This window comes from Heptranchias perlo, chromosome 2 (assembly GCF_035084215.1).
Source record: "Heptranchias perlo isolate sHepPer1 chromosome 2, sHepPer1.hap1, whole genome shotgun sequence".
Classification (NCBI taxonomy): Eukaryota; Metazoa; Chordata; class Chondrichthyes; order Hexanchiformes; family Hexanchidae; genus Heptranchias; species Heptranchias perlo.
The window spans coordinates 120,761,983-120,785,487 of NC_090326.1; the positions used below are offsets into that span (position 1 = coordinate 120,761,983).

Below are 23,505 nucleotides of genomic sequence, written 5' to 3' on the forward strand. Positions count from 1 at the left end.
CCGTGGACCCCGGAGGAGCAGGTAAATGATTCCTATTAGTGTGTTGCCTGCTACGATCGCGTGGGCAACCCACTAATTTCTCCGAGTGTGTTGACCACGCTCCCGGAGGACCACCCGCTGGGAACCCGCAGGCCTGCTAAAATCAGGCCCAGGGTTTTACATGGCATCTTCTTCCTGCTCCTGCTGCTGCTGGTAACCTACTACCCCAAATTGTCGACTGCCAGCTCCCTCTTCTGTGTCATAAATGAGCAGTCCTCTTTCTAGTACAAAATGGTACTGCATGCAACGCATGACCACTATCCTTGATACTTGTCCAGTACTGTATTGCAGAGTTCCACCAACTTATTGATGCACCTGAGGCATGCCTTCGGCATTCCAATGATATGTTCAATGATCAAGGCCCAATCTGGCTCTGAAGTGAAATGGAATGATACTGCCTCCAACAGCAAGTCTTGCTTCTCTTCCATCCAGTGTCAGTTTGTCTCCAGATTCAGGCTGTAGTTGAACTGGACCATGGATTTTCTTCTTTGTTGTGCCTGGGGAATAATTAGTTCCCATGTGTAGCAAAGGGAAAATAGCAGCAGAGATCCATTAGGTCAGGTCTCCATCTCTGCTATGCTGCCCCAAGATTTCTGGGGGTTTGCAGATTGGCCGTAAGTAGTGGATATGCTTCTGGAGGCCATTTATGGGCTAAAATAAATACATACCTCGAAACTCATGGGTTAATTTAGGATAGCCAACATAGATATATTAAAGGGAAGTTGTGCTTTACACGTTTAATAGAGTTCTTTGAGATAATAATGGAGTGCATTATGTGGATGTTACGTGTATGGATTTTAAAAATATTTAATAAAGTACCACATGGAAGGCTTGTTGATAAAATTGAGGAACACAGTATTAAAAGGAATGTGGCAGCATGGGTAGGAAATTGGCTAAAGGACAGAAAGCAAAGAATAGTGGTTAATGAATGATTTTCGGACTGGAGAGATGTAAACGGGAGTGCCCTCAGGGGCCAATGTTAGAACTGTTGTTCTTAAAATATGTAAATTATTTGGACTTGAGCGTAGGGGACACAATATCAAAAATTTGCAGACCACACAAAATAGGGAGTGTGGTTAACTGTGAAGAAGATTGTAAATAATTTCAGAATGACATAGACCGGTTAGTAGATTGGATAGATTAAATTTAATGTGGAGAAAGCTGCGATGATAGATTTTGGGAGGATGAATGAGGAGAGGGCATATACACTAAATGGTAAAACTTTAAAAGGAGCAGAGAGACATAGGTGTTCATTGGACAAATCTTTTAAAAATGGAAGGATAATGCTGTAAAAAAAACATATGGGATTCTAGACTTTATGTATTAATGCTGCACGTTCAGCATTTTACCTTTAAAGGTGTTCCCTTTGTCCTCTACTATACCATTGTTGAACAACTTCCTACAATCAATTTTCTTAAGTTGTTCCCTCATTTCTTTGAAGTTAGCCATTTTAAAGTTATATACCTTGCTCTTGGTCTTTGGTATTTTTGAATCCTAGATCATGAATTTAATCATTCTATAGTCATTGTCCCCCTAGGATACCATGACTTCAGTTTTCTATACATTTTTTGGGTCATTTATGAATACTGAGTGGAGATGAGCACCGGCTCTCATGGCTTCCCTGCGCACTCGGTCATAAGCTCGTCATGCATTACGTTTACCAACACTGATTCTAGATCCCTTGGATTTTTCTGATTTATATTTGATTGATTGAAGTTGCCCATTTAAATGCCTCTTCTCATGTACCCTTTTTATATCTCCACAGAGCAAACTGTCTTCCATCTTGTGCCAATCTAGCGGTCTATAATATACCCCTAGTGTTATCTTGCATTTTTTTACTTTATTGATTACTAGCCAGGGTAGTTTGTTATGTAGCATTCTACTTTCCACTGGATCAACCTCATTTACTTCCCAGTGTTCTTGACATATAGGGTTCACCATCACCTTTTCTGAACACTCTTGTGTCCCAGAATGTTTTTTTTACATCATCCTGCCAGCCATTTATTTACATCTCAGTTTTCTTGGTGAACTCCCCACCCTTCACAAACACTGGAAATATACCAGAGAACATTACTTTACAACTCTACTTTTGTGCACTGCTATATGTTTAGTAACAGCTGTTGGCTTTAATTTAATAGAATCTGATTCATTATCATAATATTAATATCTAAATTGCATTGTGGCTTTTTTCAGGGTCATCATCACATGATAAGCCCTGACTATCGAATCACTGATTTCATGAGGGCTCTCCAATTATGATGTAGCACTGAACGTCTCTGTTCTCACAATTAAAGACCAGGGCACAACTTGGCATAACATGGTTCCATTCTGTGACCAGCTCTAGTTTCACTCTAACAAATGGTGATAACAAGGTTAGAAGTTTGGTTTGCCGGTCATGATAACATTTCTGTTTCTTGTAGATTATTATAGTTTTGACCACAGCATTATAGTTGATACATTTGAAGAGGCAGTCCTCAATGGGCAAATTGGAGTGGACTCAATAAGCCATCAGAAGTTGTGCTAGGGATAACCCATTCTCCAGGGGTACGTTCCATTGCACTAGTGTTATCTTGCATTTTTTTACTTTATTGATTACTAGCCAGGGTAGTTTGTTATGTAGCATTCTACTTTCCACTGGATCAACTTCATTTACTTCCCAGTGTTCTTGACATATAGGGTTCACCATCACCTTTTCTGAACACTCTTGTGTCCCAGAATGGGATCTTGACAACTGATGATGTTCTTGATTGTGTGCTCCATTTTTCAGCATAACATTTGATTTGAGTTAAACCACACTAAAAGTAGAGTACCTACTTACAAGAGAACCTATGAAAACGCAGCAGTGAACCATATATTCAGGACTTACACGATTATGACTCAGAAATTACCACAGCACAAGTTAGAGACAACCAGCATGATAATGAATCAGACTTTATTAAATCAAAACAACCAGCTGAATCTAAATCGACAGCAGTTCAACAGAAAGTCACGACGATTGTACCAGAATAGGAAATAAGAAAACGAGACATAGTTGTGTTAAACAGCATAGCGTTGAATTTAATGTTTAAACTCAGCTTCATTTAATATATGTGTCATCCTGACTCAGTGGTTGAACTCTCGCCTCTGAGTTAGAAGTTGGAAGTTTCAAGCCCACTGCAGAGACTTGAGCATGTAATCTAAGCTAACACATTAATGCTGCATTGTCAGAGGCGGTGTCTTTTGGATGAGATGGTAAACTGAGGCCCCATCTGCACTCTCGTGTAGACATAAAAGATCCCATGGCACTATTTCACAAGAAGGTTGAGAGGAGATTTGATAGAGGTATTCAAAATCATGAAGGGTCTATACAGAGTGGATAGAGAGAAACGGTTCCCATTGGCGGAAGGGTCAAGAACCAGAAGACATAGATTTAAGGTGATTGGCAAAGGAACTAAAGGCGACATGAGGAAAAACTTTTTTACACAGCAAGTGGTTATGATCTGGAATGCACTGCCTGAGTGGGTGGTGCAGGCAGATTCTATCGTGGCTTTCAAAAGGGAATTAGATAAATACTTGAAGGGAAAAAATTTGGAGGGCTACTGGGATAGGGCAGGGGAGTGGGACCAGCTGGATTGCTCTTGCAGAGAGCCGGCATGGACTCATTGGGTTGAATGGCCTCCTTCCATGCTGTAACCATTCTATGATTCTATTCAAAGAGAAACAGGGGATTCTCCCAGTGTCCTGGCCAACATTTATACCTCAACTACCATAATTATAAAAAAAAAACAGATTATCTATTCATTTATCTCATTGCTGTTTGTGGGACCTTGCTGTGTCCAAATTGCCTGCTGTATTTGCCTAAATTACAATAGTGACTGCACTTCAAAAGCACCCCATTGGCTGTGAAGCACTTTGGGATGTTGTGAAAGATGCTACGTAGTGCAATTTCTTTCTCTTAGACATTTTGTACTCCCTTGAAGAGTCTGCATATTTCACCCCTTGGCAGTCTCTTGTCCAATCTGTTCAAGTCTTTATTCAAACCCTGGTATTGATGCTATCAAGCTGTGCATATATGCTATTACTTCATCATCACTGGAACTCTGACAATCATGATAAGGTCTCAGGATGCTTTAATTTTTCAGCAATGTATGTCACATGTAGATTGTAGGGCCAATTTTAACCCTGCCCATGCGGTGGTCAAAATTGTAGCAGAGTACTTACCATTCCGTTCTCGCTGCTTTCCCATTAGCTACCTGTTTAACCATACAGTTCTTTTAGTCAGCCGAGGCATTTGCGTGAACCATGCAAACCAGGGTCTTAAGATGCAATTAGGACCCCAATGCCATTTTACAGTGCAATCACCAACATCCTGCTCAGCACCTTATCTGCCAAAGAAACCTTGTGGGAATGGTGTCTCAGGATCGCCAAAGCAGTACTTAAAGGGGCACTCACCTGCAGGTAATTGAAACTTATTGAATATTTGCTGAGGCGAATGAAGGGTTACAAGTAGCAATTGGAGAGGCAGGGACTAATTAGGAACAGTCAGCATGGTTTTGTGAGAGGAAAATCATGTCTCACGAATTTGATTGAGTTTTTTGAAGGGGTAACCAAGAAGATAGATGAGGGCTGTGCAGTAGACGTGGTCTACATGGACTTCAGCAAAGCATTTGACAAGGTACCGCATGGTAGGTTGTTACATAAGGTTAAATCTCATGGGATCCAAGGTGAGGTAGCCAATTGGATACAAAATTGGCTTGACGACAGAAGACAGAGGGTGGTTGTAGAGGGTTGTTTTTCAAACTGGATGCCTGTGTCCAGCGGTGTGCCTCAGGGATCGGTGCTGGGTCCGCTGTTATTTGTTATTTATATTAATGATTTGGATGAGAATTTAGGAGGCATGGTTAGTAAGTTTGCAGATGACACCAAGATTGGTGGCATTGTGGACAGTGAAGAAGGTTATCTGGGATTGCAACGGGATCTTGATCAATTGGGCCAGTGGGCCGATGAATGGCAGATGGAGTTTAATTTAGATAAATGTGAGGTGATGCATTTTGGTAGATCGAATCGGGCCAGGACCTACTCCGTTAATGGTAGGGCGTTGGGGAGAGTTATAGAACAAAGAGATCTAGGAGTACAGATTCATAGCTCCTTGAAAGTGGAGTCACAGGTGGATAGGGTGGTGAAGAAGGCATTCGGCATGCTTGGTTTCATTGGTCAGAACATTGAATGCAGGAGTTGGGATGTCTTGTTGAAGTTGTACAGGGCATTGGTGAGGCCACACTTGGAGTACTGTGTACAGTTCTGGTCACCCTATTATAGAAAGGATATTATTAAACTAGAAAGAGTGCAGAAAAGATTTACTAGGATGCTACCGGGACTTGATGGTTTGACTTATAGGGAGAGGTTAGACAGACTGGGACTTTTTTCCCTGGAGAGTAGGAGGTTAAGGGGTGATCTTATAGAAGTCTATAAAATAATGAGGGGCATAGATAAGGTCGATAGTCAAAATCTTTTCCCAAAGGTAGGGGAGTCTATAACGAGGGGGCATAGATTTAAGGTGAGAGGGGAGAGATACAAAAGGGTCCAGAGGGGCAATTTTTTCACTCAAAGGGTGGTGAGTGTCTGGAACGAGCTGCCAGAGGCAGTAGTAGAGGCGGGTACAATTTTGTCTTTTAAAAAGCATTTGGACAGTTACATGGGTAAGATGGGTATAGAGGGATATGGGCCAAGTGCAGGCAATTGGGACTAGCTTAGTGGTATAAACTGGGCGACATGGACATGTTGGGCCGAAGGGCCTGTTTCCATGTTGTAACTTCTATGATTCTATGATTCTATGATTCTATAACAACAACTTGCATTTATATTGCACCTTTAATGTAGTAAAAAGGCACTTCACAGGAGCATTATCAGACAAAATCTTACACCTAGACACATAGAGATATTAAGACAGCTTGGTCAAAGGGTTTAAGTAGTGACTTAAAGGAGGAGAGCGAGGCAGAGAGGTTTAGGGAGAGAATTCTAGAACTTAGGGCCGAGACAGCTGAAGGCTGGTCGCCAATGGTGCAGCGATGAAAATCGGGGATGCGCAAGAGGCCAGAGTAATATGCAGACACGCGTCTCAGATTATCATCCTTGCTGCTCTTGTGAGGTTACTGAACCTCTTCCTGTACTGAAGCCAGGACCTAGGGGTGACGCTGCTAGCAATGCCCCTGTAGCCACCTCTATATAGTGGCCCTAGGGATGGTGGGGAATAGTACCTCCCTCCTTGCCCTGACCCCCTCCATGATGACTTCCAGGTAATGAAAGGCGCTTCACAGGAGCGTTATCAAACAAAACAAGCTAGTAAACAGTTTAGTAAAGGTAAATCCAGGACACTACTTTGTTATGTGATGGTAGGACAAGGAATCATAGGTTCAAATTGGTAAATGTAAGACTGAGGTTAGGTAGTTTTTTCTCAAAAAGAATGATCATAATGTGGAACTGACGACTGGATAGGCTAGTGGAGGCTAAAACTAGAATAATTTAAGAAACAATTGGATGCTGCGATGGGAGTTGCACCACCCCCTCAGGCAGTGCATTCCATCGTTTGGAACTGTAGGAGCTTTCTGGATGTATAAGTTGAGATGGGCCAAATGGCCTTTCTCATTTGCGTCTAACTTATCATCTTTTTCTTCTCTACCAGCATTCTTAGGGTCCTGATCTGGAATGCACTTTGAGAAATTCTTGTAGTCTCTTTCTTTGTTGTGGGTCTGTCCTTGTTAAGTATAGCCTCAACTTTCATCCTGTCAAGTTTCATGTCCTGATCTGTGACCTGATTCTCTATGAAGGTGGGTTCATTCACAATGAATACCTATATATCTTTGTTGAACTTCAGGTTATTTTTCCTTGGCTGTTCTTGCCTGATTCTGATATTGATTTCCTGTTGAGTGTATTCCCAAATGGTAATCTTGTCCATGCCTGTGTCAACATCACTTACGTTGAATGAATGAATGATACAATGATACACTTCAGGAGCATTGGAGATTCTATATGGAACAAGAAGATGGTGATAGACAATTTTTGGCTTGATGAGTAAAAATCATATAATTAAAGAATGAACCAAGTCTTCTACTTGGAAGAACTGTCCTGAAATCTTACAATGTCCTGAATAAGTTGAACTCAGCTGGGGTTGCAGTGAAGGTGCACAAGTGGCCTCAGCTCCCTGGACTAGGGATGGGCAAATCGACCATGGTTCCTGCTTATGATCATAATCCAGAAAACCCTGCTGGAAATGGCACGAAGACAGGATCTTCTCAACTGTGATATGGCCTGTAGTAGAATAGCTTGCTAACAGTCATGGTGTAGGTTCACATGTGAAGAGTCACCACTTGCGTGAGGCATCCATGGAACCAGACTCCAGCAAGCAGCCATCGCCTTCTCAAGAGGAAGAAGTGAGAGGAGAAAATTAATGGAATAAAAGGTGTAAGGAAAAGAATAATATTGCTGAGTTCCCAATCATTCTTCATTTAGTTAAAAGCTTCTCTTCAGTCAGATTCTGCTGATCTCATGAGCAGACAACATACATGGTTCACATGATAACATAATAATTTTTGACATTTTAAAAAATATTTATTACATTTTGAGCTGCGTGAACAGCCATTTTGTAAGTTACTGGATGGAAACAGGAGTAGTAAGGTAAATGACATTTCTCCTGCTTTTTACTGCAGAAAGCTAGAACACTTGAATGAACTTTCTGGAACAGTCTGTTTCCAGCCACACAAGGAAGGAAACAGTGCTGGATCTAGTTCTGGGGAATGAAGTGGGACAGTGGAGCATGATTCAGTGGGGGAGCATTTGGGGAACAGTGATCATAATATCATTAGGTTTAGAATAGTTATGGAAAAGGACAAGGAACAATCAAATGTGAAAATACTTAACTAGAGGGGGGCAAATTTCATTGAGTTAAAGAGAGATCATGCCCAGGTGGATTGGAATCAAAAATTGGCAAGCAAAACAGTAATTGAACAATGGAAGTCTTTCAAGGGGCAGTTGGTTCGGGGACAGAGTAGACCCATTCCTACGAGGGGGAAAAGAAGGACATCCAAATCTGGAGCTCCCTGGATAACGAAAGATATAGAGATTAAAATGAAACCGTCAAAGGATGCTTGTAAGGTCAGAATTGTATTCCAGAACAATCTGTAACCTCATGGCCTGGCATATTCCTCACTCTACCATTACCAACAAGCCAGGGGATCAACCCTGGTTCAATGAGGAGTGTAGAAGAGCATGCCAGGAGCAGCACCAGGCATAGCAAAAAATGAGGTGCTAACCTGGTGAAGCTACAACTCAGGACTACATGCATGCTGAACAGCTGAAGGAACATGCTATAGACAGAGCTAAGCGATTCCACAACCAATGGATCAGATCAAAGCTCTGCAGTCTTGCCACATCCAGTCGTGAATGGTGGTGGACAATTAAACAACTAACGGGAGGAGGAGGCACTGTAAACATCCCCATCCTCAATGATGGCGGAGTCCAGCACGTGAGTGCAGAAGACAAGACTGAAGCGTTTGCAACTATCTTCAGCCAGAAGTGCCAAGTGGATGATCCATCTCGGCCTCCTCCCGATATCCCCACCATCACAGAAGCCAATCTTCAGCCAATTCGATTCACTCCACGTGATATCAAGAAACGGCTGAGTGCACTGGATACAGAAAAGGCTATGGGCCCCGACAACATCCCGGCTGTAGTGCCGAAGGCTTGTGCTCCAGAACTAGCTGCGCCTCTAGCCAAATTGTTCCAGTACAGCTACAACACTGGCATCTACCCGACAATGTGGAAAATTGCCCAGGTATGTCCTGTCCACGAAAAGCAGGATAAATCCAATCCAGCCAATTACCACCCCATCAGTCTACTCTCAATCATCAGCAAAGTGATGGAAGGTGTCGTCAACAGTGCTATCAAGCGGCACTTACTCACCAATAACCTGCTCACCGATGCTCAGTTTGAATTCCGCCAGGACCACTCGGTTCCAGACCTCATTACAGCCTTGGTCCAAACATGGACAAAAGAGCTGAATTCCAGAGGTGAGGTGAGAGTGACTGCCCTTGACATCAAAGCAGCATTTGATCGAGTGTGGCACCAAGGAGCCCTAGTAAAATTGAAGTCAGTGGGAATCGGGGAAAACTCTCCAGTGGCTGGAGTCATACCTAGCACAAAGGAAGATGGTAGTGGTTGTTGGAGGCCAATCATCTCAGCCCCAGGACATTGCTGCAGGAGTTCCTCAGGGCAGTGTCCTACGCCTAACCATCTTCAGCTGCTTCATCAATGACCTTCCCTCCATCATAAGGTCAGAAATGGGGATGTTCGCTGATGATTGCACAGTGTTCAGTTCCATTCGCAACCCCTCAGATAATGAAGCAGACTGTGCCCGCATGCAGCAAGACCTGGACAACATCCAGGCTTGGTCTCATAAGTGGCAAGTAACATTCGCGCCAGACAAGTGCCAGGCAATGACCATCTCCAACAAGAGAGAGTCTAACCACCTCCCCTTGACATTCAATTGCATTACCATCGCTGAATCCCTTACCACCCTCAACATCCTGGGGGTCACCATTGACCAGAAACTTAACTGGACCAGCCATATAAATACTGTGGCTACAAGAGCAGGTCAGAGGCTGGGTATTATGCGGCGAGTGACTCACCTCCTGACTCCCCAAAGCCTATCCACCAACTACAAGGCCGAAGTCAGGAGTGTGATGGAATACTCTCCACTTGCCTGGATGAGTGCAGCTCCAACAACACTCAAGAAGCTTGACACCATCCAGGACAAAGCGGCCCGCTTGATTGGCACCCCATCCACCACCCTGAACATTCACTCCCTTCACCACCGGCGCACTGTGGTTGCAGTGTGTACCATCCACAGGATGCAGTGCATCAACTCGCCAAGACTTCTTCGACAGCACCTCCCAAATCTGCGACCTCTACCACCTAGAAGAACAAGAGCGGCAGGCACATGGGAACAACACCACCTGCATGTTCCCCTCCAAGTCACACACCATCCTGACTTGGAAATATATCGCCGTTCCTTCATCGTCGCTGCGTCAAAATCCTGGAACTCCCTTCCTAACAGCACTATGGGAGAATCTTCACCACACGGACTGCAGCGGTTCAAGAAGGCGGCTCACCACCACCTTCTCAAGGGCAATTAGGGATGGGCAATAAATGCTGGCCTCGCCAGCGACGTCCACATCCCATGAATGAATTAAAAAACCCAACACATTAGAGAACCAAGCTGAATACAGAAAGTATAGTGGAGATCTAAAAAAGGGAATAAGAGGGGCAAAGAGAGAATATAAGAATAGATTAGCGGCTATCACAAAAGGGAACCCAAAAGTTTTTTGTGAACATATAAATAGTAAAAGAGTAGTCAAAGGAAAGGTGGGACTGATTAGGGACAAAAAGGAGATTGTTTTGTGGAGGCAGAGAGCTTGGCTGAGGTACTAAATCAATAATTCGCTTCCGTTTTCACTAGAGAAGTGGATGCTGCCATTGTAGCAGTAAAAAAGGAGGTAGTGGCAATATTGGATAGGATAATAAAAGAGGAGGTACTTAAAAGATTGGCAGTGCTCAAAGTAGAAAAGTCACCTCGCCCTTCCTAGGTTACTGAGGGAAGTAAAGTTGGAAATTGCAGAGGCTCTGGCCACAATCTTCCAATCCTCCTTCAATATGGGGACAGTGCCAGAGGACTGGAGGATTGCAAATGTTACAGCCCTGTTCAAAAAAAAGGGGAGCGGGATAAACCTGGCAATTACAGGCCAGTCAGTCTAACGTTGGTGGTGGGGAAATTTTTAAGAACATAAGAAATAGGAACAGGATTAGGCCATCGGGCCCCTCAAGCCTGCTTGTCCATTCAATAAGATCATGGTTGATCTTCTACCTCAACTCCGCTTTCCTGCCCTATCCCCATATCCCTTGATTCCCTAAGTGACCAAAAATCTATTGATCTCAGCCTTGAATGGACTCAACAACTGTACATCCACAGCCCTCTGGGGTAGAGAATTCCAAAGATTCACAACCCTCTAAGTGAAAACATTTTTCCTCATCTCGGTACTAAATGGCCAACCCCTTATCTTGAGACTATGATCCCTAGCTCTAGACTCTCCAGTCAGGGGAATCAACCTCTCAGCATCTACCCTGTCAAGCCCTCTAAGAATTTTATATGTTTCAATGAGATCACCTCTCATTCTTCTAAACTCCAGATAACATATAGGCCTACTCTATACAATCTCTCCTCATATGACAACCCTCTCAAACCAGGAATCAATCTAGTGCACCTTTGTTGCAGCCCCTCTCAGGCAAGTATATCCTTCCTTAGGTAAGGAGACCAAAATTGTACACAGTACTCCAGGTGTGGTCTCACCAGAGCCCTATGAAACTGCACAAGACCTCCTTACTCTTATACGCCAACCCCCTTGCAGTAACGCTAACATACCATTTACCTTCCTAATTGCTTGCTGTACCTGCATGTTAACTTTTTGTGATTCATGTACAAGGACACCCAAATCCCTGTCTACCAACATTCCTTAGTCTCTCACCTTTTAAAAAGAAGAAATAATCTGTGACAAAATTAATTGGCACTTGGTAACGTATGGGCTAATAAATGAAAGTCAGCACGGATTTGTTAAAGGAAAATCATGTTTGACTAACTTGATTGAGTTCTTTGATGAAGTAATGGAGAGGGTTGATGAGGCTAGTGTGGTTGATGTTGTGTATATGGACTTTTAAAAGGCATTTGAGAAAGTGCCACATAATAGACTTGTTAGCAAAATTAAAGCCCATGAGATTAAAGGGACAGTGGCAGTGTGGATGTAAAATTGGCTAGGGGACAGAAAACAGAGAGTAGTGGTGAACGGTTGTTTTTCAGACTGGAGGGAAGTATACAGTGGTGTTCCCCAGGGGTCTGTATTAGGACCACTGCACTTTTTGATATAAATTGATGACATGGACATGGGTATAGAGGGTATAATTTCATAGTTTGCAGATGACATGAAACTCGGAAATGTAGTAAACAATGTGGAGGATAGTAACAGACTTCAGCAGGACCTAGACAAACTGGTGAAATGGACAGACATGTGGCAGATGAAATTTAACGCAGAGAAATGTGAAGTGATACATTTTGGTAGAAAAAATGAGAGGCATAGAAACTAAATGGTACAATTTTAAAGGGGGTGCAGGAACAGAGAGATCTGGAGGTGGGGGTGCACATGCACAAATCTTTGAAGGTGGCAGGACAAGTTGAGAAGTCTGTTAAAAAGGATTATGGGATCCTGGGCTTTATTAATAGGGGCATAAAGTACTTTATCAAATGACTTTTGAAAGTCCATATACACAACATCAACTGCACCACTCTCATCAACTCTCTGCGTTATTTCATCAAAGAACTCAATCAAGTTGAACACAATCAAATCAACACGATTTTCCTTTAATAAATCTGTGCTGTCTTTCATTTATTAACCTATACTTTTCCAAGTGCCAATTAATTTTGTCCCAGATTATTGTGTCTCAAAGTTTCCCCACCAATGATGTTAGGCTGTCTGGCCTGAAATTGCCAGGTTTATCCCTCTCCCTTTTTTCGAACAGGGGTGTAACATTTGCAATCCTCCAGTCCTCCGGCACTACCCCCATATCTAAGGAGGATTGTGGCCAGAGTCTCCACAATTTCCACTCTTACTTCCTTCAGTAACCTAGGATGCATCTCATCTGGACCGGGTGACTTTTCTACTTTGAATACTGCCAATCTTTTAAGTACCTCCTCTTTATCTATTTTTATCCTCTCCAATATCGCTATTACCTCCTCCTTTACTGCTACAATGGCAGCATCCTCTTCTATAGTGAAAATGGATGTGAAGTATTCACTTAGTGCCTTAGTCATGCCCTCTGCTTCCACAAGAAGATCTCCTTTCTTGTCCCTAATCGGTCCCACATTTCTCTTGACTACCCTTTTACTATTTATATGTTTATGAAAGACTTTTGGGTTCCCTTTTATGTTAGCCGCTAATCTATTCTCATACTCTCTCTTTGCCCTTCTTAATTCCTTTTTTAGATCTCCTCTGTACTTTCTGTATTCAGCCTGGTTCTCTACTGTATTATGAACCTTACAATCATCATAAGCCTCCTTTTTCTGTTTCATTTTAATCTTTAAATCTTTAATCATCCAGGGAGCTCTAACTTTGGATGCCCTTCCTTTCCCCCTCGTAGGGATGTGTCTACTCTGTACCCAAACCAATTATTCCTTAAAGGCCTCCTATTGTTCAATTACTGTTTTGCCTACCAATTTTTGATTCCAATCCTCCAAGGCAAGATCCCTTTTGAATTCACTGAAATTTGCTCTCCTCCAGTTAAGCTTTTTCACATTTGATTGATCCTTGTCCTTTTCTAGAACTATTATGATCACTGTTCCCCAAATGCTCCCCCACTGGAACATGCTCCACCTGCTCTTCTTCATGCCCCAGAACTAGATCCAGCACTGTTTCCTTCCTGGCTGGGCTGGAAGCACACTGTTTTAGAAAGTTCTCCTGTGCACATTTCAGGAATTCCTCGCCCTCTTTGCCCTTTACACTGTTACTGTCCCAGTCTATATTGGAATAATTGAAGTGCCCCATTATCACTACTCTATAGTTCTTGCATCTTTCTGTAATTTGCCTGGAAATGTTATCCACCATCTCCTTCCCACTATTTGGTGGCCTATAGTATTCAACCCAGTAGTGTAATAGCTCCTCTGTTGTTCCTTAATCCTAACGAGATAGATTCTGTGACCCCTCAACTACATCTTCCCTTTCTAGTGCCATAATAGTTTCTTTGATCAATACTGTCACCACCCCCCTTTCTTTCCTTCCCTATCTTACCTGAATACCTTGTAGCCAGGAATATTAAGTCCCCAATCCTCCCCTTCTGTTGAGCCAGGTCTCTGTTATTGCTACTATATTAAAGTCCCATGTAGCGACATGAATCTGCAGCTCACCAACCTTATTTACCAGGCTCCGTGCATTTACACACATGGACTCCAATCTCATAAACTACCTTGCATTTGCCCCCTGTCTGATCCCTCCTATTTCTGAACTATTCTTTGCTCTAGTGCTACTTGTCCCTCCCTGTCTTCCGTGCACCTTGTTTTTCCTTGCTAATGTTTTATCCAGGTGCCATCCCCCTATTAAATTAGTTATCGACCAAAAACTATTAAAATAAGGAGTAATGAGACTTCACATTTTTAAAAGTTAATTTTTAGTTGTTATCAGTCGTTAAGACTTACCGCACTGTTAAAACTTAATTTAGACTTGGTATTTTTAAGCGAACCTGTTTTGTGGTGATATTAGATACTTTCCAGCTGGGCAGATGAGCAAGTTTACACTTTTTCAATGATTTCCCTGATTGCAGCGGTGAACCAGCAGGAGCAAGTTCCGGATTTCCGCGTTTCACTGTGCAAGTGCGAATGCCAGAACTTGCTCCTCCGTTTTGCTCTGTGCTGTTGAACTTACCGTTATTTTGCAAGCAATTTCTGCCCCAATCTGTATGTATTGATTTTTACCTGCCATCGGAATCAGGCACGCGCACCAATATGAGCTGCTTGAAATTCGTCTTATCTGTCACTAAAATTGTTTTCCATGTGTGCCCAGAGGTATAAATAACGTTAGAATGCACGTTTTGTTCGTCACTTCCCTGGGAGAGCAATGCCACCTGTTTTCCAGCACCACCTATTAGTTCTTGTGTTGGGAGAGTGGGAGAAATCACTTTGTTCCAGTGCAAGTAGGGAGCACTCAGAGGAAATCAAGGATTTGGCCTGGGCAACTGTAATAAGGTCAAAACCTGTAGTAGGCCGATCATACATCAGACTTCATCATTTGTGAGTTGTCAGGTCAAGCTCACAGGTGGAGATTTTTCATCTCGAATTGAAGCCCACAGAATAAAAGGGACAGTGGCAACATGGATACAAAATTGACTAAGTAATAGGAAACAGAGGGTAGTGGTGTACGGCTGTTTTTCAGACTGGAGGAAGGTATGCTGTATTGTTCCCCAGGAGTCGGTACCGGGACCACTGCTATTTTTGATATACATTAATGACTTGGACTTGGGTGTACAGGGCACAATTTCAAAATTTGCAGATGACACAAAACTTAGAAGTGTAGTAAACACTGAGGAGTATTGTGATAGGCTTCAAGAGGCATAGACAGGCTGATGGAATGGGCGGACACCAGGCAGGTGAAATTTAATGCTGAGAAGTGTGAGGTGATACATTTTAGTTGGAAGTATGAGGAGAGGCAATATAAATTAAAGGGTACAACTCTAAAGGGGGTGTAGGAACAGGGAGACCTGGGGGTAAATGTACACAGAAAATGCAGGAGAAGCTCAGCAAGCCAGGAAGCATCTGTGGTGAAAAAAGCAGAGTTAACATTTTCGGTCGAAGACCTTTCATCAGATCTGGAAGATGTTAAAGACACCTTTTAATCTTTCAATAATTATGGCCCATTATTAATTTGCTCCAGCCCCTGATATTTCATTTTGTATTATTAAATTGTATCCTTACCTTTGAGCTTCATACCTTTTACCTCGAGAAGGTCTTCTCTTTAAGAAATATTGTGAAAATGTTCCCTCTTGTGGGTGAACTTGTAATAGAAAACTGATCAGCATTTTTGTGTAAGATGCATGTGAAAACAATTAGAGTGACCACGACTCTGTGGTGTTTTGTGATTAATGATCTGTTTTGAAGGTGTTTTGTTTTACTGTTAATGTAGAGTGTTCTTTGAGAGGGGAGCTGCTCTTAACATATATATATGATACAACGAATCCATTATTGAGAAGTACTGTTAAACTGTTACCATCACATATTGTAATAATTAAGCAAATAATTCATTTTAAAAAGCAACAGTGTGCGTTTCACTTTAAACATTACGGTTCCATTTTGTGGGCAGTTCAGCAATCATACTTGACAAAAATACCTCAGCAATGTGAGCCAGAAATCCATATCCATCTACTTAACAGTCGCTTTACTCAAGCAAAATAAATCACTTTACCATGGTGTGGGTGGGTCCTGTGCAGCAGCATTATATCAATATAGGGCATTTGTGAAATGACAATAGATTTACATAATGGGCAGGGGAGTTTCCTTCAGTGGCATTGCATGGAGCTGATATATGTAGCCTTAATTAGATCTATATTTTTTCCATATCTAGAACTTAAATGTTGCTAACAAAATAATAATCAGTGCATTATAGATGGTGTTACTGTGCATGTAAATAATAATTTCTGCAGGAATTCAATACACATACAGTGGTTTGACAGGGTGGAGAGTAATTAGCATGATAAGCCTGAAAAGAGTTTGACAGAACAATGACTTGTGCATTGTTGAGTTCCTTCATTCAATCAAAGGGTTCCCTGTGTTTGTCGTTATTCAGTGATGAAGTATTATACATTTCATAATTAACATGACATTTTGGCTGTGTAAACAACAGCAGCATGGGTAGCCGGTCTCTTTATAATATGCTGCAATTTTGTCGGCATTTCACTAATTATATTTCCAAATAAAATAACGGAGATTTCTCTTTTCAAGGATTCATCTCAGCCATGTGGGGCTGCTTTGGTCCAGCCTGCTCCCTAGTGGCACTGTTTACAGCAAATGAAACAATTCAGTTAAATGCACGTTACTGAAGAGAATGGCAGTAAGACGATAAAGTGATTGTTCTGTTTCCTCCTCTTTATACCCTATTTGGAACTGGATTGATCATTCTCACTGTTAGCTGGGGGGCTGCTGCTGCTGTTGCTGCAGCTTGACATTGAGCCAGAAAGGAATAAGAAAGGTATCAAAGGGAAAGTAGGCAGAGAATAACCAAGCTAATTCAGGCAGAGGAAATGAAAGAGAGGAATGGCTGGATGTGAGGAAACTAAAAGACTTGAGGGGGAATAAAAAAATAGCTGGAAGAGTTCTTAATGTGGTTGCAGTCAGTTTAGGTTAAAAGTGCTGCTGATTGGAAGCTGTCATCTGTGGAAATCTGTTTACAGTCTTTTCCTGTCAGTGCCCTGTGTGACAGTTGCTGGGTTTGCAATCCGTTTGTTACTGTTATACCTGGTTTTTGAGGCCAGACTGCAATTTGACTGAAGCTGAGGCATCGAAGACTGGTGGCAGTGTGTAAAAGGGATTCCGTTATCGCGGACTGCTCACAGCAAGGTCTTTTGTCCATTTGACTGTGTAGACCAGTGGTGATCTGCTGCATCTGTCAGATAGTGTGGATTGTCCTGTCTTGCCCGAGACGAGGATTAGCATTTTCACATGGTCTGCGTTTTGGGAAGTGCATGGATTTGCAGTCTCGTCATTTAATCATCGGAGCCGATGGATTGGCTGACAGTGTTATGTCTCTGCCTGCCGATGGTGAAGTAAAGCAGTGCCTAGGTGTTGCATGATAGGGTTGCTGCTTTCACTTTACTGTACGGCTGCTGAATTCCCCCTGCTTATGTCAAACCTCTGTACATATGGGAGACACATTACCGTATGGCGTGCTATTACCTTGTGATCAGCTCAACACATCTCAGCAATGGGCATTTTAGAAGCATTAAAGGAGTTTTTAGAGGTCCCCTGTGCAAGAATGGGAGTGAAGCACTGGTAAATTTAATGCATTTTTCTTTCCAGTTAATTATATGTAATAAACTTTTTACGTTGTTACAGTTGCATCACTCGGCTGTGTAAATTGTGTCTTTTGGAAAATATGCAGTCACCGAAATCAATTTTTATTTCTTACAAATTGAAACTGATTTTTTTTTGATGATGCACTTTGTTTTCGGTATTGCTTTGATGTCTGAAGGGACGTGATGTGAAGTAATTGGTGGCAGAGTATATATGTATATAGTTGAAGCAGGGAAATGGTTTAGGGGTTTTGACAGTCCAGAAACTGACGAAACATTCATTTAGTTAATTAGAACGGCTGGCTCACTGTATATCTATATATAGAATCGGATTGTGGCTGAACGTTAAACTTACTTCTGCAGATCAATTATTTTAGAGCCTTTGCAAGCACTGCTTGCTATTGCTACTTATTTTTTAACATTACAGGTACAATTGTGTTTTAATGGTAAAGAGTGGTGTCCAAGTGCTCAATTCCCGTTGTATACATTTTGATGCCTCGAGTTAAAACACCAATTTTATCAACCGACTGTCAGGAGAGCAATTTCCATTCCAAATGGAAAGGTTACAACGACCATCAGTAAAAAGCTGATACATTCCGTTGCGGTCTGAACCCACTGAAGAATCCTTGGTAACATTTGTGCTAATGATAAAATACATGCGACGCGAATGTGAGAAGTTGCGACAACGCACAGGTCAGCCTAGTTCACATTGCAACAATTTTGCCATTGGAAAGTCTGAGAAAATGAACATGAAAAAAAACCTCCGTGCATTTGTCTGATATTGGAATTTGACAACTCAGATACTCCTGTGCCGACAAAAATCCCCAACACCCCAATTTCTGACGCTTTTTTACCGATAGTTTCAGTTTATGGTAATTCTGAATGGGGCAGAAGATGGAAATTGTAAATTGTATGTTTGACACTCACGAAAACAAATCGAACTCGATTGAATTCAGAAGGTAGCTTGCTAAGGGTTATATGACAACTGATTCAGTCATGCAAGTGTTTCTCATTGCCAGTGCCAGTTTGTAATATATTGGAACTGTGGTAAAATTTATGATGATACAGAAGTTGAAATTCCCTCGGAAAAAAATGTTGAAAATTGCCACACACATTTTGCATTTGTCAATGTCTAAAATTCCGAATTACTGGATTAGTTGCGATGCACTTAAATGCTTTATTGTCAGTTTAAATATCTGTAAATAGCCTTGTAGCTCTATACATGTTATGATATTGGATCATTTTGGGAGACGTGCGTTTTGTAAGCCTTTATATTTCTACCATCTTCTTGATGCAATCATTTAGAAATATGTTTTTAGCTTTTGCTGATTGAGTTGTGGTGTAATTGTAAAGATAAACCTACAGGTGAACTGGGCTGCAAAACCTTCCCATTTCTATTTGACCTCTTTAGCTCTCCAAAATTCATTGAACTGAAAGCTGCTTTAAATCTGACTGAATTTGCTTCAGATCTCTCAATTTACATGCAGGCTTTCTAATCTAATAATTGTAAAAATAACTGTTTATTTAACATTTGAAAATTATGAAGCAGAATTAGAATCATGGGCAGAATGACATTACATTTTTGCCAATATTCCACTCACAGTAAATTTAAAAAGGTATACTTATAATTTGCTAAACTATTGTGTTGGGCAAAAATTAAAATGTCACCATTTTCTAAAGGGTTAAATATGAACTTGGCAGTAGCAGTGATATACCTCTATTGTCGGAATAATTGTCTTTATAATTAACAAACACAAGTTAACTACTGGTTAATTAATACTGGGATTGTTAATCCATTCTCCTGGCACAGAGGTTTATTGCTTAAATAATCTACAGGTGTCATTTTTTTTTTACAAACCTAGGTAGTCGTTTCCACTGATGTTGTAATTGTTGCTATTAGAATTCAAATAAAAACATGATTATTTTTGTATTTTAACCCATGGGCCGCAGTTATTTAATACTCAGTGTACCTGTATGTTGTAATGCCCACCAGTGCAGCAGCTAACTATTCAATATGTGAGGTGGGGAGCGGTGCGCGGGGGGGTGGGTGCGGCAAGGACTTCTGTAAACTCAGTCAGCAAAAAAATGTGATTCTGATGCTGAGATACTCAGTTGGAAATGACAGGAAAGGAATCCCCTTTGGAAGTTGTAATGAGCTAGAACTCATTGCTGTACTGCATTTATAAGCCTAATACAAATACACTTATGTACATAGGTTTATAGAATGCAGATTCTAGCTCTCTTAAAAGAACATTATTTTTCAGTAATCCCCCTGATTCCCCCATGCTGCTAATTTTCCAGCTGCCCATCATCTAGTCAGAGGTGGAGGTGAGCTAATCATTTTTCCATGGTCTCCATTAATGCATGCTTTATATTATTGTGCTTATTTCTGTCTCTTCCCCATCTGGGAGATGGAGTGTGCCATGTCAAGAATCTGTGAAATGAGGCTGGCTTGATGGTTCATTTTGTAAATGTAACACATAACTAATCCATACAAACCAGAAAATCCTACGTTTGATTCCCGGCCTGTGGTAAATTAGCTAATCTCAACCATGGTTGCAGTGGGGTGGGGTCACACATTTGGCCTCAGTGTCTCTGGGAAAGCCAGGGTAAAATCAACCCAAGTTCTTGTTCCTGGTTGCAATCCAGTGACTCCTGCTAGAAAATACATGTGTGTGGACATCAGGTGAGTACAATATTGGGTTCAGCTGTGATGTCACTCCACGGACATATAACCTGCTGACACTCACTGTCTGGGCTCACACATGAAAATGATCACCGGGTGTGGTATCGGACTGGAATAGTGGAACCATACCCCAGTGTGAGTTTTTTCTCGGGAAGAAGAAAATTGGAACAGCAAAAAAGGAGAATCTATGAAATTTGCTCATAGCCAAGTCTTAGCATCATTCGATGCTGAAATGTGAACCCAGGTTCTCACTATGGGTATTTGTTGCTGTTTTCATTCAGATACTGGGTGCTAAGATTATATATCCATCATCAGCCCTTTTCATTCAGTTACTAACACATACTCAAAAGCAAAGTGCTGCGGATACCGGAAATCTGAAATAAAAACAGAAAATGCTGGAAAAGCTCAGCAAGTCAGGCAGCATCTGTGGAGAAAGAAACAGAGTTAACTTTTCAGGTTGATGACCTTTCGTCAGAACTATGTTAAAGAGATAAAGTTTTTAAGCAAGTACAGAGCAAGGGAAATGGGTGGTGGGGAGGGAGGGGAGGAAAGAACAAAAAGGGAAGGTCTGTGATAGGATAGAGGACAAGTGATTAAAGAACAAAAGGGATGATGGTGCAAGGCAAGGAGGGTGGTAATGGGACAAGTAAAAAAACAAAAGATTGGTCTGAAGGAGCTGTAAATGGCAACATCAGAACCATTACCAGCAGCTATAGTCCAACAAAAAAAAGAAAGAAAATGGGAGCAGTGGTTATGGTCTGAAGTTATTGAAATCATTGTTGAGCTCAGAGGGTTGTAAAGTGCTTAAATGAAAGATGAGCTGTTCCTCGAGCTTCTGTTGAGCTTCATTGGAACAGTGTAAGAGGCCGAGGTCAGAGTGGGACGGGGAATTAAAATGGCAAGCAACCGGCAGGTCAGGGTCACGTACCAATATCTATTATAAATTCACCGACTCCCACAGCTACCTTGATTACACTTCCTCCCACCCCGCATCTGTTCTGACAATGCCACCTTCCAAACCAGTGCTTCCAATATATCTTCCTTTTTCCTCAACCACGGTAGTTGACAGGGCCTTCGACCGTGTCTGACCCATTTCCCGCACTTCTGCCCTCACCCCTTCTCCTCCCTCCCAGAACCATGATAGGGTCCCCCTTGTCCTCACCTTCCACCTTACCAGCCTCCCCATTCAACGTATCATCCTTCGCCATTTTCACCACCTCCAGTGCGATCCCACCACAAAACACATCTTCCCCTGCCCTCCCCTTTCAGCATTCAGAAGGGACCCCTCCCTTTGCGACACCCTGGTCCGCTCTTCCATCACCACCAACACTCGCCCTCGTCCCCACGGCACCTTCCTATGCGAGCACAGGAGATGCAATACCTGCCCTTTCACCTCCTCCCTTCCCGCCATCCAGGACCCCAAACATTCCTTCCAGGTGAAACAGCGATTTACTCGTACTTCTTTCAATTTAGTATACTGTATTCGTTGCTCACAATACGGTCTCTACATTGAAGAGACCAAACGCAGATTGGGTGATCGCTTTGCTGAACACCTCCGCTCAGTCCGCAAGCGTGAACCTGACCTGCTGGTCGCTTGCCATTTTAATTCCCCATCCCACTCCTACCCTGACCTCTCTGTCCTCAGTCTCTTACACTGTTCCAATGAAGCTCAGCGGAAGCTCAAGGAACAGCACCTCATCTTTTGTTTAGGCACTTTACAACCTTCTGGACTCAACATTGATTTCAATAACTTCAGACCATAACCACTGCTCCCATTTTCTTTCATTTTTTTTGTTGGACAGCAGGTGCTGGTAATTGTTCTGCTGTTGCCATTTACAGCTCCTCTAGACCCATCTTTTATTTCTTAACTTGTCTCATTACCACCCTCCTTGCCTTGCACCATGATGCCTTTTGTCATTTAATTACTCTTGCCCTCTATCCTATCACAGACCTTCCCTTTTGTTCTTTCATGGCAGGCTTTTTCTTTGGGTAACCTATTTTCAGAGTTTGTGACACATCCTACTGTGGCAATCAGTTTCTTGATTGATATATTCCATACCCATAAACAAAAGCAAAATACTGTAGATGCTGGAGATCTGAAATAAAAAGAGAGTTTTTCTGTTTTTATTTCATACCCTTGTTGTATATGAGTTTTATATCCTAAACTTGAATTTCTTATGCATTTAGTACTGCTTCAGTGAAATATGGTCTTAAATTAGTCTAAATTCCAAACTACAGCAGAGATTTCTTTAGCCTTAAAAGTGAGCTCCTTAAATATTAGCATATGAACATTTAACATATTCAAACAAAATTCCTTTCCCCCCATTTTAATGGAGATGCTAACCATGGGTTAATGTCACCATTAAAATAGTGAGCAAAGGCATTTCATATGAATGTGTTAAATGTCTGTGCACTAATATTCAAAGAGGCCAATTTTGAGGGATTCATTTCATATCTAATTTCATATTAATATTTAAAGAAAGAAGAAGAAAGAAAGACTTGCATTTATATATCGCCTTTCATGACCTCAGGACGTCCCAAATGCTTTACAGCCAATTTAAGGCATTAGAAGAGAATTTGTTAACTATAGAGTAGCTAAAGTTGCAATTCTACTGGTAACAATACAAAATGTACCTGCTGTAAAATCCAAAGTATACATTTTGCAGTTGCTATTTTAATGTAAATCTTATTCATTGTATCATATAAGTTATTCTGTGAAGCCTAGTGGACATATGGACATATGTGAAGATTTGACTTGTACATCAGAATTTATGGTACATTTTTCTTAATTAACTTCCTACTTTTATTAAAAATTGTAATTGCAGAGCACTCCTGCTACTCAGCAATTTCCAATTCGTTTGGGCTAAAGACACTGCAGCTGAGCTTTCACAACAAGCTGTGGCCTTGTCCCATTAAGCAGACAGCATGTTTTTGCAGTGACAGATGTTGCATCTGTCACTGTACCTGATATTAAAACAATTCAGAGTCCACTGGACACCTAATAAATTTAAAGCTATCATAAAAATGGAACAAAATTAATGTTAAGGAAAATGTCCCTCCAGAAGTGTGACAGTAACTGTTGCATAATAAAAATTAATGGGTCGTACTCCAAAATAATAAATTACACTAGAAACTGAACTGGAAGTAAA

At 41.6% G+C, this 23,505-nt stretch overlaps 1 protein-coding gene across 1 annotated transcript in view; it reads left to right on the forward strand.

The window, feature by feature from the left end:
* The first annotated feature begins 17,420 nt into the window (after positions 1-17,420).
* LOC137342649 (G patch domain-containing protein 8) overlaps positions 17,421-23,505 on the forward strand; it is a 448,547-nt gene continuing 442,462 nt past the window's right edge. Inside the window, exon 1 of the mRNA XM_068006706.1 lies at positions 17,421-17,650. Coding sequence (XP_067862807.1) covers positions 17,540-17,650 — 111 coding nt within the window. The 5' untranslated portion in view covers positions 17,421-17,539. The remainder of the gene's footprint in view (positions 17,651-23,505) is intronic.